The following is a 16193-nucleotide window of genomic DNA, read 5'->3' as shown; positions in this document are numbered from 1 at the left end:
ATTAACTCATTCATATTTTCATGAAGTGGGTATTGTTTGTACATTAACAATAATTGTATTTTCTATTATTATCAACACGTTTTCTAGCCTAATCAAGTGTTTGGAAGATGGAGCTGGACTGGAGAGAAGGAAATGATTAAGAATGAAAGGACATTTCCTTTTGTACACAGTGGTGTTATGTTACAGCCTGTGTATTCTTTGCCATTAATAGTTTAAGGGCTTGAACAGAAAATAAGTAATTTTTTTTTAGAATTAAGTGAACAGAAGCGGGTTTCCCTCCCCCCGCCCCCAGGATATAATAAGAGGTAATATTTCATTGCAACATGATTGCAGCTGGTTTTGCCATTATAATGAAACCTTTGGTCGAATGGGGCCCAAAGAAGGTCCTTCATTCCTATGAAATACTCTTTGAAAAGGACATTGTCACTTAAATTTTATGTTCATTTCTGCAAAGGTAATGTGGCAGTTATCTTAAGCTTTCTCTGACTTGTAAATAGTAATTTTCACTTTCAACTATTTTTCCTAATACTCGTCTAGTCTTTTAAAACCTGCACTGTTGATTCTAGTCTGCTTCTCCTTCAGTTCCTGATTACTTGCTCTTACTAATGTCTTATTTTATTACTTATTTTTAAAAATTTTAAACACTGAAGGATAAATAAATGTGAACTCCTTATCTCAATATGGCATGCGCATTATTTATCTTCGTTCGAAAACTATTGAAATTGTGTGCTACTCTGTATGCAAAATGGTTCTGATTTTTTTTTCCTCCACAATAAAGATGTAATTAAACCCTCGTAAGGGGTTCCTGTCTGATCACGTATTTAACAGACTTGGTTTAGGTTTCCCAGGATTGTTCAATCTGTCCTTTTTCTCTTTCTTTCAGTCAAAGCGGAAAAAAGCCCCGTTAAGGGCTCCCTGGCTGGAAGAGTCAGCCTACCTTGTCATTTTTCAACCATGCCTACCTTACCACCCGGCTCTAACACCAGTGAATCTCTCAGAATCAAGTGGTCTAAGATCGAAGCGGACAAAAGTGGAAAAGATTTAAAGGAGACTACTGTTCTTGTGGCCCAGCATGGAAATATCAAAATTGGTCAAGACTACAAAGGGAGAGTGTCAGTGCCTACGCATCCAGAGGACGTGGGCGACGCCTCCCTCACCGTGGTTAAACTGCGTGCTAGTGACGCAGGAGTCTACCGGTGTGACGTCATGTATGGGATTGAAGACACGCAGGACACAGTGTCACTTGCCGTGGATGGTAAGATTTTTTTTTTCCGAGTCCATAAGAAAGTGGTCAGCATAGCACTTGGTTCAGAAGTGTGAACTGCGACTTGGGAATGATTGTTGCTGGGTGATTAGACCAGGGAGAAACATAATCATTAACTCAATAGTCCATGTTCGTCACCAGAACCGAGCTGTTTAAATTTAGAGGCCAATGCAAGATGACCTTTCCTGCAACTATTTCATTGGTTCCGGTAGTATAGTAGACTGGAATTAATGAAGACCTCAAAGCATAGTACATTATTTAATAATTTTTGCTTCAGTGTTGAAATGTGTCAGTGATCACTTTTGAAGATGATAAAAGCTGATGTGCATTCCATGTTAATTTTTACAGATGTGAGTGAATTTTCATGTATATACACACATACACAAACATACACACACACACATATATATATACCTATAAACACATACACACAAAACAGTATTCCTTTCTTTCTCACTTTCTTACAAATTTTTATTCATTTATTTTGTTTGTTTTGTGTTGCGTGGATTCAAATTCAGGCCCTTATGCTACTAGGCTAAGTGTTCTATCATTGAATTACATCCCAGGAGCTATTAGTGTGATTATTAAAATTTTAGAGTTTACTTTCAAAAATTTAAAATTATAACTTATTGAATAAATAAGATCCTTAATAAATACCACATTACATATCATAGAGTCTTGAGAAGGCCAAGTCTCAATAAACACTTGAATTGGATCATCATCATCATCATCATCATCATCATCATCATCATCAAGTGAAAAAAATTTAAGGTTAACATACCAGTTGTTAATCACTAAGTTTTGCAGCAAGACATTTCATTTTTATTCTTCTCTTAGTGGTGCTTTATGTGTCACTTAAGTTTAAGGTGGGAGACCAAGCAAAGAAAAATTACTTTAATTGGGTGCACACATAATGTTGTAGCTCTTGGAAGCAGAATGTTTTGGCAAGTCATTAAGCAAAATCTAATATCCAGACATGATGAAACTGATTTTCTTCTAAACCTCCCTTTTCCTATAAAATATTTACCTTTTAGAAATATGTAAAAAGGGGATTTTAAAATTCAAACTTTTAATTGTTTAGTTGAAAGGAAATACTTGGGGTTTCAGATACAACAAACTAATTTACAGAGCATCCTGGAACATTCTAATTTTAGTTTGATTTTCTACAAATATGTTTTTATGTTGTCTGTGTATCCACTAAATGTCCTGAGATCTTCTAACCTTTTTATCATTTAATTAGTCAAATTTATACCAATCTTATCTCTTCAAAATCCTAAAGGAGCTAACTTCTACAATTTTTCATCATTAAAGAATGAGCAATGAATTTGTCTCTTGCTCCTCTGGAACAATGAAAATCCCCCACTTAATCTCCTTAGCCCCATGGGGTCTTCAAATTATTCCAACAATTGCAGATACTTACACAAATTGATCTTCCCTGCCTTCAAGAAGGGCTCCTTGTCCCCCCTTACAGTCGATCTTCAGGACATGTGAACGATTTTTAATTACTGAAAAGATTATTGGAAGCACTGATCAAGCAAAATGTACAACCATTCAAGTTCTATCTTAACTTTTATAGATCATTAGAACTATTTCTAGTTACCAGATAGCAGATATACTTCCTGACAATTTTAGGGAAGTGTTAGAAAGAGTAGTGAAAGACCAAAAACTAGAAAAAAAAAAAGTTGTCAGTGTATCTACTTGCTACCTGTACTGGTCCCTTTGTGATGATCATGATCATATGGTACTTAGCTATGAGATTTGGCTCGTATTTCCTGCCATTACTTCATTAACATACATGTGTTGGAACTGAGAGATGGATGTGTAGGAGATGTAATGTGAGAGACAGAAGTTAGACTTCCTCTCAACCCCATGAGAATTAGTAGGCAACAGAGAAGAGTTAAAAAAAAGAAAAAACCAACCTTGGAAATCACAATTAATTCCAATTAACAACAAAAATAGTCTTAAGTGATACGACTTAATATCATTTAATTTTATTACTAGGATTTAGCAACCTAAATCTCATTCTTACACATGTTAGCAACAAGTTCACGGCTAGGAAATATTCTAATGGACAATTAGATAAACAATATTTTAAAGCTTTTTATGTAAACATGATTTTTTACATAGAATAAAGAAAGATGATATTATTACTGTTACCAATTAATTGAATATATTACTTCCATGAGAATTTTGCACAGTTATTTAAGAGATTGGGAACTACCTGAAAAATGTTGCTATTGCCTTTGCAGGGGTTGTGTTTCACTACAGGGCTGCAACTAGTAGGTATACTCTAAATTTTGAGACTGCTAAGAAGGCTTGCTTGGACATTGGGGCAGTCATAGCATCCCCAGACCAGCTTTTTGCTGCCTATGAAGATGGATTTGAACAGTGTGATGCAGGCTGGCTATCTGATCGAAGTGTTAGGTGAGAGATTTGGAGGTGTGGGCCTTCAATTTATTCATCTCTTTATAAGAAGATATGCCACTTACAAATTTTTATCCTCGTTAGATATCCCATCCGGGCCCCTCGAGAAGGCTGCTATGGAGACATGATGGGAAAGGAAGGGGTCAGGACTTATGGATTCCGTTCTCCTCAGGAAACCTATGATGTGTATTGTTATGTGGATCATCTGGATGGTAAGATGTTTAAGCTTCTTTGCAAATTCTTTTACTGGTATAAATAAACTGTACCAAGTGATTTCACTGTGATAATTCCATACATGCCTATATTGTGTTTTGATCAAATTCACCCCCTTAATTACTCTTTCTTGGTTCCCCTCCTCCATTCCTTTAATAGTTGCTAGTGGATTTCATTATGCTATGTACACACACACACACACACACACACACACACACACACACACACACACACTCACACACACACTATACTTCTGCTATTTTCAACTCTGTAAATATATATGGTATTTCTATCATATTCTACCTCATTATTTTGTCCTTTCTTCCTCCCACCTGCTCCCACTGATTCTTCTGTAGCTCTATTTATACTAAGAAAACTGAGGAAAGACTAGAAGCTCATTTCAGTAGTGCTTACTTGAATTCTACACAGCAGCTCCTTATTTAAGTGACCATGATTTTCTGGTAAATGTAAGCTTAAAGGGAGGAAGGAATGTGTAAAGGATTCTGCAGTTTAGAAATGTCTCTCCTTACAGTAGTTTTCTTGCAGTCCTGTTGCTCTTGGATTGCCTCCAATATACTTTTGGTACATTAAAAATAGTAGTAAGGTGGTATCTATTCTAGTGAGAACTTCATGTAACACCTTGTGATGACAAATCACTGTGAATCTAGGTATTGATAAATTCCACACAGCTCAACTATAAATTCTGAACTGGCCCAGAAGTAGCTGGGTCTCATGTTTCTTCTCTGATCTATTTTTACATGTTGATATTCAGAACAATGAATACAGTTAAGAATAATGTGATATATACTCTTCTACTTATTAGGGATGTGAGACCACTCCTGATACAGCCTTCCTTTATGATGCTTAAAGGTTCCTTGACTTGGGATGGATCAGTTTTCCTCTCTCTGAGATAGAGGACCTTAAAAACAAGTTTGAGTTCAATAATGTTGATAGTATCCAAAGTGTATTACAAAGGTACATGGATAGCTGGGCACTGGTGGCTCAATGCCTGATGACTCGGAGATCTGAAGATCACGATCCAAAACCAGCCTGGGCAGGAAAATGTATGAAACTTTATTTTATTTTTATTTTTAAATCGGTCGTGGGGCTTGAACTCTGGGCTTGGGCACTATCCCTCAGCTCTTCACCTCAAGGCAAGAACTCTACCGCTTGAGCCACAGTGCCACTTCTGGTTTTCTAGTGGTTTATTGGTCATAAGAGTCTCAAGGACTTCCTGCCGGAGCTGGCTTTAAACCAGATCCTCAGATCTCAGCCTCCTGAGTAGTGAGGATTACAGGCATGAGCCACTGGCGCCCAGTTTGTATGAAACTTTTATCTCCAATAAATTACCCAAAAAGCTGGAAGTGGAGCTATGGCTCAAGTGGTAGTGTGCTAGCCTTGAGCAAAAGAAGCTCAGGGCAGTGCCCAGGCTCTGAGTTCTAGCCCCAGGGCTGGCAAAAAAAAAAGTAAAAAAAAATTAAAGGTACATGGAATGGAAGTTTATATGCCTTTTGAAATGAATTTTTATGTGTCATATCAAGTATTTGAAAAGCTTAGTTAAATGAACAATGACATTAAATTGAACCACACTTTTAATTTTGATTGGGTCCACATTAAGAAATAATCTCAATATTTTAAGTATAAAATGAGGAGATTGGATTATGTAATGTCTTGATGCTTTACAAAGTCAAACTGTGGTTTTATTTTAACTGTTGATGTTATGTGTTTTGAAATGTGATTTGGCTGTGTTAGGCCCACATCACCATTTCCTAGTGAGAATTTCAATATTAGCTTTGTTCTTAAAAATGTTCTAAAACTTATGATAGTTTATTAGACATGATTTAGTTATAAAACCCTATTATTAAGTAATTAATGCAGGTAGGATCCTCAAATAAGAACATAAAAGTTAAAACCCATAAAAATAATCTTTATTAGGAAGTTTAATTGAGTTTCCCATAAAGTAGATATGAGAATGTTGAAATGGTTTTGAAATAGAGTTAAAAATGATTAAATGGTTCAGGAAACTAGAAAAGTGATTGAGACTACAGATGCTCCTTGATTGGCCATAGAGAACATCCCCCTAAATACCTCTGTACTTGTTTTGAAAATGTGTTTAATATGCCCAACATATTGAGCATCATAGCTTAGCAACACAGTAACCTGTGGAGTACTGGCCACTTACCCTACTCTTGTGATCCCTTCTTTGACTGGAATCTGTGGCTTGATGCAATGTCCATGTTTGAACAGAGTATAAGTGCATGTTGCTGGCAGTGGGAAAAAAGTAAAATATGAAGTATAGTTTCTACTCAGTGCATAATGCTTTTGGGTGTAGCATCATCAAGTCTGGTCCTTGGAAATCAAGTTATATGAATTTGGAAACCATCAGTATTTAGGAATAGCAATGGCAATGCTAATAGAAAATTCCTATGGCTACTAAATTCCTCAAGTTTAAGAATGGCAAAGAACACAATTCAATGCTAGCACTTCCATTTCCTACTTGAGAGATGGTGAACAAAACTGATATCTCAAGGTTCAATTTATTCTTCAGTGAAATGAGAACAATAAGAATATTTGTTTTTTACTTGCTGCATGGAGATTGAATAAGATAATTTCTAAAGCTTTTATCCCATTGCCAAGTAAGTACTTAATAAGTAATAGATGTTATTAAAGTTTATGGGTGTCAAGAGGGTTTTTATTTCCACTAAACTTATAAGAATCAAGGACCAAAATTGCAACTCTGAATTAAGTTTAATATAAGATTTTTTTCTTACAATGAATATTGTTAAAAGTAAAAAAGAATCTCAAGAAGCAGTAAATTTATTTCCCTCCAGATTTCTTAAAATATAATTGATTTCAGTGTTAAGAGTTATGAAAATCTGTGTGCAATATGGTACTTGGAAGGATATAGTGGTCAACTAGAAATGGGACACTTTATGAAGCGGGGTTCATTTTGGGTATGATAACTAGTGTTTGAACCTTATAGAATTATTATAATAGCCCCATGGCAATTAAGAGCTTCTGTAATATATTTCCTAAGATATTTGGAAATATATTTCTTAAAGTTAAAAAAACTCTTCAGTCTTCTTTAATGAAATTAAGAAATTAACTTTTAATGAAATTAAGAGATTGCTTATTTGGTTTCCTTATGATGTCAAATGCATGTAAGAAATATTTTCTTTTTCTGTGGCTATTTTATTCTGATGGTAGCAGAAGAGATCAGACTGCTTTCTTTCACAGCTGAGCCACTTAGTTCCTTGCAAAGAAGTCAGTAATTCCAGTTGTTGTGCCCAGACTGGACAAATGATGAAGAGCTATGCTCTACCATTTAATGGCCTGCATTGTTTGCTTCACAATTTTCCATTGCCTTAATTCCTTTCCCTTATTTTTGTCCTCTTATACGTAAATAATAATTCCTGCTTTGCTGAATGAATGGGGCACAAAGTATACTGAAAGAAAAGTAAATGAAAATGAAAATGTTAGTTTCTAGTTTTGCATGTCTAGTCTCAGATTATGCTAACCTCAAACCTATTTCTAGTTTATGAATTATTTTGTATTTTTATCTCTGGTTTTGATTCTTACAAATAGTGTCTATGCTTTTTAAAAATATTATCTTTATGTAGTTGCAGAAAGGAGTCATTTAAATATATATTTTTATTGTAAAGATACTGTATAGAGGGGTTGCAAATACATGAGTAAGGTAATGAGTATATTTCCTCTTTTTTGTATATATTTTTATTGTAAAAATACTGTATAGAGGGGTTACAGTTACATGAGTAAGGTAATGAGTACGTTTCCTATTGAACATTGTTACCTCCTCCTTTGTTTTTCCCTACCATCCTTTCCCTTACTCTCCTCCCCAAAGTTGTAAAGTTCGTTTTCAACATAGTGTCTTGTACATTATATTGTTATAATGGGTCAACATGTATCCTTATTTCAGCATTTTTGGTTTTTTGGGTCCACTCCTGGGCCTGAACTCTGGGCCTGGACGCTGTCCCTCAGCTCTTCAGCTCAAGACTAGCGCTCTATCACTTGAGCCACAGCGCCACTTGCAGCTTTTTTTTTCTGCTTATGTGGTGCTGAGGAATCAAACCCAGGACCTCATGCATGCAAGGCAAGCGCTCTACCACTGAGCCACCTTCCCAGCCCCTTATTTCATTCAGCATTTTGGCATTTCCCTCCCCCTCTCCAAATTAGAAAAATGTATATACAAGATGGAGGGCACTGAAATCAAATACAGTGAAAACAGGGGTTATACCATGGGGGAAGAACTTACAAAAGAAACAAAAAAACCACATAGTACATTATAAATACATTAAAAACAACAGTGTCCCTATATTGGTGGCCTCTTCATTTCACTTAGCATCAGCTTTTATGGTCATATATGGTACATAGCTTTTGAGCTTTTCTGCTTGTCCTAGACATATACTAGTTATTGCAAATAAGGGAAACCATGAGACTTATGTTTCTTTTAGCCTGGCTTACCTCATTTAATACGATTAGTTCCAAGTCTTTCCCTTTCCTAACAAATGGGGCAGTATCATTCTTTCTGATGGAGGCATAGAATTCCATTGTTTACCACATTTTCTGATTCATTCATCTACTGAGGGTCATCTGGGTTGGTTCCATATCTTAGCTATGGTGAATAATGCTGTGATAAACATAGCTGTGCTGGTAACTTTAGTATGGCCTTGTTTGTGATCGTTTGGGTAAATGCCTAAAAGTGGGATTGCTGGGTCATAGGGGAGCTCTATGTGGAGTCTTTTGAGGAACTTCCATACTGCTTTCCAAAGTGGTTGAACAAGTTTACACTCCTACCAACAATGCAGTAGGGTTCCCTTCTGTCCACATCCCCTCCAGCATCTGTTGTTATTAGATTTCTTGATTATAACCTTTCTAACTGGGGTGAGGTGGAGTCTAAATGCTGTCTTGATTTGCATTTCTTTTATGGCTAGAGAAATTGAACATTTCTTCATGTGTCTATTGGCCATTCTTATTTCCTCTTCAGAGAATTCTCTCTTTAAGTCTTTAGCCCACTTATTAATCGGTGGTTGTTTCTTTGAGGATTTGTTTTGGAGGGATTTAATTTTTTGAGTTCTAAGTATATTTTAGATATGAGACCCTTGTCCATTGTATGGCTAGTGGTGATCTCCCAATCTGGGGGCTTTCTGTTTATCTTGCTAGCTATGTCCTTTGCCATACAGAAGCTCTGCAATTTCATGCAAAAGAGTAATTTAATAGTTCAGTTTATGAATACAATATATCTTGATCAATGGTACCACTTCTAATATTCTCACCCATCCCTTCCTTACCCATCCATTCCCTCATTCTTCTTAATTTTGTAGGATATACACTGGATTCTTAACTGTATTTTCCCCTTCTTCTTCTCTTCATTAGTCTATTTCTTTGCCCTTGACCCCCACCACACTCCTTTCAAGTATTCACTTCCTGGAGTGACTGTCCTTTTAACAGTCCATCATGGGACTGTTTATAACTATCAAGGCATTCAAACATTTTTACCATGTCATCCCTACTCAACATTGTGCATTGGTTTTTCTTTTACATGCTTCCTCAAGCACAAGCTGCCTGTTCTTCAAAAGCCTGTAAAACCTACTCTTCTGTAACTTATTTCACCTCTTATTCCTCCCTCTTTGGCATGACTTTGCACACGTGCATGCTTCTGACTTTTCACGGATCTTCTGCTCAGTCTCCCTATAATTCTGCTTTGGTCCTCTCAGAAAACACCCATAACCCACTCTTTCTGACATACTGATCTTACCTTATTTGGAAATGTATTGCTTCCAAGATTTTATCTTTGGCTATTCCAATGAGAACTCTTATTTTGTTTAGAGTTCAACTTTTGTGTGTGTGTGTGTTTGTGTATGTTTGGAGCAGGCCCTTGATTGTGAATCAGAAAAATACACAAATTGATGGCATTATCTATACTAGAAACTTGTAATTGCTTTGCAGAAATAGAAGTAATAACATTTATATTTGTTGAACAAAAAGCAACCAAAAAAACAAATGCTTTATGTCATAAAGCAGAACTTGTACACTGTGGCTCAGATAATCAAGAGACTGAGTCCAGATTTCAGAATCTTCTGCATTCATTGAAATTAGTACTAGAAGACGTTGAAAATATTTTAGTTATTCTTTGTAAGATTACACCAAATTACAGATTGTATTTGTGACTGTGGCTTCTTAGATAGTTTTTGGAGATTAAGACACTTTTCAGGGGTTTGGAAATAAACTAATAGTTGCTCATGTTTACAGCGTTTGGAGAGTTTTACCTGGGAGCCACTGAAGAAGGTGGCCAGGCATGGCATGATGGTGGTACCACTTGAAAATGGTGCTCACATTCAGCCAGTGACTTCAACTGTGCTGAATTAAAACCTGTGGTTATTTCACTTACTCTTCAAGGTTCCTCATCAGAGAAACAGTTTGCTTTGTAAGGAAGATGACAAAAAGTGCTCAAATCTCCTCCAAATATCAAATTTCTTATTGAAAAAAATCATTTTATTACATTATTAATTGGATTATAATGACTGGCATTATGGGTCAAATGTGAACTTTTTGAGAAACCATCAGAGTTTTCTTCAATGTGGCTGCCCCATCTCACATCATCACTAGTGTTATGTTAGGATTCTCATTTCTTCACATTATTATCACTAATTGTTATTAACTGAGATTTTTGCATTGCTATCTAAATGGATATGAACCACAGTGTGGGTTTGATTTATATTCTCCAAATGGTTAAAGATTTTTAGCTCCTTTTTATGTATTGGCAGGTCATTTATATATCTTCCCATCCTGCCATGTGTTGTTTTATTTTCTGATAGAGTCCTATGAAACAAAACAATTTTAATGAAGTTCAATTTTTATTGTGTTCTTTTAGATCATTGAAGAAGATACTTAGTCATGAAGATTTAGTTTCTGTATTTTCTTCTAGTAGATTTGCAGTTTTTAATTCTTTGATCTACTTTAAATTACTTTTTGTAGATGATATAAGATAGGGTTCTGAAATCATTTCTTTTGCATGTAAGTGGACCTAGAATCATTTCTTGAAAAGACTAGCCTTTCTCCATTTAGTAGTCTTAACATGTCATTGAAAGACAATTGAACTTAGATGCATCATTTATTCCTAGATTCTCAATTCTATTCTATGGGTCTACAGTATATGCCTATCTAGTGCCAGTATCACATTGTCTTTATTACTATTGTTTTGTAGTAAAATTTACTAATGGAACATGTGAGAACTATACTATACTGTCCTTTTCAAAAGACGAACACATCTATTCTGGTTCCCTTGAATTTTTGTATGAACTTTTTTTTCCCCCTGGTCCTGGGGCTTAAACTCTGAGTCTGGGCACAGTTCCTGCCCTTCTTTTGTTTAAGTATAGCACTCTACCATTTTGAGCCGTAGAGCTACTTTTGGCTTTTTCTGTGATTAATTGAAGATTAACAGTCTCACAACTTTCCTGCCTGGGCTGCCATCCAACCTCAATCCTCAGATGAATTTTATAATCATCGTATCCATTTCTACAATGGAGTCAGAAAGGAGTTTTATAGCAATTTCACTGAATTTCTGGATTGATTTGGAATATATTGCCCTTTTACTAATATTCAACCTTCTGATCCATAAACATGGGATATCTTTCTGGATTTTTAAGATCTTTGATGTTTTATAGCTTTCAAAGTATAAGTTTTACAGATCTGTTGCTAAATTTAGTCTTAAATATTTTATTTTTACTATTAATTGCATTCTACTAGAGGTATAGCACAAATGGTACTGTGCCTGCCTCCTATGATTTTGAGTTCAAACTTCAGTACTGCAAATGTATATTCATATTCACACATCTTTGTAAGATTACACTCACAGAACCACATATAGAATTTTGAATACAAAATAAATAAAATGTTCTCAATTTTTCTCTCTGTGTATTTCAATTATGTAGAAATGCAAGTAATCGGTTTTGACATGTGGATTGTGTAACTTGCAATCTTGTACTAGTCTAGGAGCATTACTCTTTTTGGTGGATTCCTTAGGATTTTCTCTAAATGTTATAATTTTACCTTATATAAATATAAGCATTTTGATTTAAACCCTCTGAAGCATGTGGCAGTCAATTTCTTTCAAAAGTCTTGAATCCAAAGAACTTCTATCAAAATACAGTAGTGATTTGCTCCTCAGTATGAAAACTCAAAAAATAAACCAATCCAAGGCTGATTTCCCTGTGTTGACCTGAAGCCATATTGTACCTGTCAAATAGAATAACACTTTCAATATCAATATTTTGAATGCTCAGACACTCACAAACCACTGAGAACCTCTTTCTTGTACTAACTAAAATCTACTGGTCTATCAGTGAGAAAGAATAAACTCAGACTTCCTGAAAACACACATTTTAGTGAGGGCCTGTTTTGTCTTTAAATTAATATGCATGACATCTTATGTATTATGCATTCGCAAATGTGCAGATGCCTTTTAATCTGACTTAGAAATATTAATTATTCCTTTAAGATAATGATAATATTCTAATAATTAAGTTGAAGTAAGGATATCCTAATCTTGCTCTATATTCAAGCTTTTTAATGAGCAACTCCTAGGTATAAATGCTAGCTTTTGAACATTGTGGATCATTTTTAGTGTTTGGATTTGTTTTCATCATTGCTTGCTGTTTCATTATGTGTTTTTTTAAAAAAAAATCTGACGAGGAACAGTTTTTCCATTTAGCAGCAGTGGGGAAAATAAACAATTATTGTCCACATTGGGCTGAGTCTTATAGCGACTAGTGGTCAAATTCACTTTTCTTAGTATTTCTGATAATGTTAATTTCCATGGTTAAGATGAATTTCATTTGTGGAGGCTCATCAGATATTAGGGTCTCATTTTTCTTTTACAGTAGTCCTAGAGAATTGATAGAACAGGAATAACCAAAGCTTTAGAAATATTTATCTTACAATTTTGGAAAAATGTGAATTAAGGTATTGTGAATATGTTTCCTATTTGAATATGAAAATTGTCCTCTGTTCTGCATCATATTCTGTATGTAAACTAATATGCATGAAGGTATACACTTATGAATTTACTTTTTAGTCTAAGTAACACAGCCTTTCATGTACTAAAAAGGTAGTTTGTATATTTCCTGACCTATTATTCCATATCCTTCATTGGAGAATAATGAAATATGCTCTCCTAGGTAGATAATTATGCTCTAAATCTATGCTCTAGTTACAAAATTGTTAAGTATCCTATCCACAATAAGGCTTCTCTTGGGAACTTAATAGTAGACTTCTTTTAAAACTATAAATCCAAAATTATCTTAAATTGTTCAGATAAAACTACCCAGTAGTGGAGACATAACACAACCTTGTCTCATGCTAATAAAATAGTCTTTCTCTCACAGAAAGTTGTGAATTCTTCTTCTAAGTCAACTTGATGTAAGAATTTTTCCCCACACCCATGCCTGCAGGATACCTTCAGGAAGACTGAGAGTGTAGCTCAAATGGTAGCTTGCCTAGCATATAGGAGACCTGGCTTCAGTTCCTTAGCAATAACAGCTACAACAATGAAACACACGCACGCATGCGCACACACACACACACACACACACACACACACACACACACACAATCATAGTAGGAGTTTACACAGCTGGACCAGCTTAACAAGTTCAAAAAAAAAAGAAGTATACTAAGTTGCTTTGCCTGACTCTTGTTTGCAGTAATCAACCGTTTTCTCTTTTGCCTTCTTCCTTTGGTTCTTGATTTGTCTTTGCTTCTGAACATTCATTCTACCTTTTGATATATCCTCATATGACCGTTTTTTAAAATCAAGTCTGGATTTACATGTACATAATGTTTGGATTTAATTTCTGTCAAATTTCATTCTATTGTTTTATAGCTTAGACCATCTAATTTGACTGGTAAATAATTTTTGACTATAACAAACTAAAAATCATTAACATAAGTAAATAAATAAATACTTTTAAGCATCTTGAATTCTCATCTCACTATAAGAGTATTCAATGTTTACTGTGAAATCCACTTTTCTATGAAGTTTGGGACCAAAAGACAGGCTCTCATGTCTTATTTTGGGGGAGAAAGCCTCTTACTTTTTACAAATATGAGCTCCTTCTGTGTTTGGCTTGAATCTCTTTCTTAGACCCTTGATCAGGGATCCCTGTTCTGCCCTATCCTCCTGTTTGATCATCTGCTGTTTTTGACACGATTCTAGGAGGCAGCTTGCTTCCCCAACACTTGAGTTTAGATTCTTCTGCTTTAATTCTGTATGGTAACCAGGTCCTCTCATTCTACATCTGTCTTGAGCAGGTTGCACAGAGTTTGTAAGAAACCCAATGCTAAGTTATGCTAGCTGTATATCAGTTAAGAACACATTTTTTGGGGGGGAGGCAGGAGGGGTTGGTCGTGTGGCCTGAACTCTGGGCCTGGGTGCTGTCCTTTAGGTCTTCAGCTCACTAGCACTCTATCACTTGATCCACAGTGCCATTTCTGGCTTTTTTCTCCTTATGTGGTGCTGAGGAATCAAACTCAGGCTCATTCATGCAAGGCAAGCACTTTACCACTGAACCACCTTCCCAGCCCAAGAGCACATATTTTTACAGCAATGTTTCACAAACTATTCTATGAAACATAATCATGTACAGATATCCTGGCCTTTATATTTTAGGTTTGGTACATAGATTAGACATATAGCATTATCACATTTGCCATGGATTGGGAGTTAACTATAAGAAACTAAGATAATTCTATAGTCTAGAATAGCTACCATATTTTGAAAGTCTTGAGGTGAGTAATGTTCATCCTATACAATTATAATTTAGAAAGGTTAGAAAATTAACTTTTCAGCACAGTTAAATATTTTTTATTTTGTTATTATTCTAAAACAAAACAATAATTATACTACATGTGATGAATGGTGAATCCTTTCAAATCCCAACTTAACATAAATTCAGCTGATCCAGTTAAATAGTTTCCATCCAAGTTAGATGAAACCCAATGTTGATGTCTCAGTATATTTCCTAAAATTTTATTTTCAGTGTTTCCTGTAAATGAAATCATATAAATGAAAAGGAAAGTAAGCAGTCTTGAGACCACAAAAGTTAATCAAAGTAGGAAAATAATTATTCTTTGGATATCAATGAGAGAAAGTGGTAATTGTATTCTCCAAAAATATGTTAAATATTTGATATTTGACATTCATGTTTGATAAGAATTTCTTCATGAAAAGCTCTGTAAGAAGGCTTCCACTGATTTAATCATAACAACTGAACTCCTTTTTAACCTGCCACATTCTATTGAAATCTTTTCTCTTTTAGTGCCCTCAAAATTGCAAAGTCAATCATCATGCTATCACTTTTTCTCATTAGCCTTCTAGTCTGGGCTTGTTTCAATATGTTAATGTTCTTCAACAGATGAATTAGTGGTATACCTTAGAAAAACAAAGCTTTACTCAATTAGGTCATTTTTCTTTCCCTTGCTCTAGCTGACTGTTTACTCTTAATCTATACTTTGTACACACACACAATCTAGTTTGTAGTTGGTACAACAGCAGTTTGCCTTAAAGTACAAGTGTTGAGCAATGCAAGAAATTTAGGCACGTAGACTGACATTCCAGCTGTAACAATAGATAGAGCTACATCTTCTAATTTTGAAGCACATGTATTAGCAGGCTGCCTTCTTTCACACTTGCATAGCATTCACGATTAAGGCAAGTGTGACACTAAGATGAATATGACAATTCAGTGATGTCATTTCTTTATCTGCCTTCGTCTGTATTGCTTTTTTTTGTCCATATTGCTTTGCGCCAAGTCCAAAGACAAGATAAATGCCTGGTTCCAGCAGTAGTGGCAGTTAGCTTTATGTGAAAATGGGAAAAATGACCCTGATTCTTAATAAGAATTGTTACTTAACAAATATTACAAGTTGATGTTAGGTGAAATGAACCCCAAGATATGTATTCAGATGTTTTTGCTTTCATGCAATTGTTTCTAACATATTTATAAGATGATTTCTTTGTTGCTTTGTATGTCCCTCCCCCACTGTATAACCTCTGCTTTCACTGTATTTGATGTTGGTATAATTTGTGGAGGGGAAGGGAAAAACAAATTGTTTAAACAGGGATACAGGTGGACCCATTGCAACAATGAGATGTACAAATTGTTATGTTGAAAAACGAACTTTACAACTTTGGTGGGGGGGAGGGTGAGGGAGGGGGGAGAGGGAGATGGGAAGGGATGGGAAGGGGAAACAAAGGAGGAGGCAACAATGCTTG

At 35.3% G+C, this 16193-nt stretch overlaps 1 protein-coding gene across 2 annotated transcripts in view; it reads left to right on the top strand.

Moving 5' to 3' along the window:
- Window positions 1-16193, top strand: part of Vcan (versican) — a 99413-nt gene that overhangs the window by 14964 nt on the left and 68256 nt on the right. For both annotated transcript variants that reach the window (XM_042690932.1, XM_042690931.1), the window contains exons 3-5: window positions 884-1255; window positions 3514-3688; window positions 3773-3900. In XM_042690932.1, coding sequence (XP_042546866.1) covers window positions 884-1255; window positions 3514-3688; window positions 3773-3900 — 675 coding nt within the window. The remainder of the gene's footprint in view (window positions 1-883; window positions 1256-3513; window positions 3689-3772; window positions 3901-16193) is intronic.

This window comes from Dipodomys spectabilis, unplaced genomic scaffold (assembly GCF_019054845.1).
Source record: "Dipodomys spectabilis isolate Male_0828 unplaced genomic scaffold, ASM1905484v1 ptg000140l, whole genome shotgun sequence".
NCBI classification, from domain to species: domain Eukaryota; kingdom Metazoa; phylum Chordata; class Mammalia; order Rodentia; family Heteromyidae; genus Dipodomys; species Dipodomys spectabilis.
This window is presented reverse-complemented; position numbering and strand designations above follow the sequence as displayed.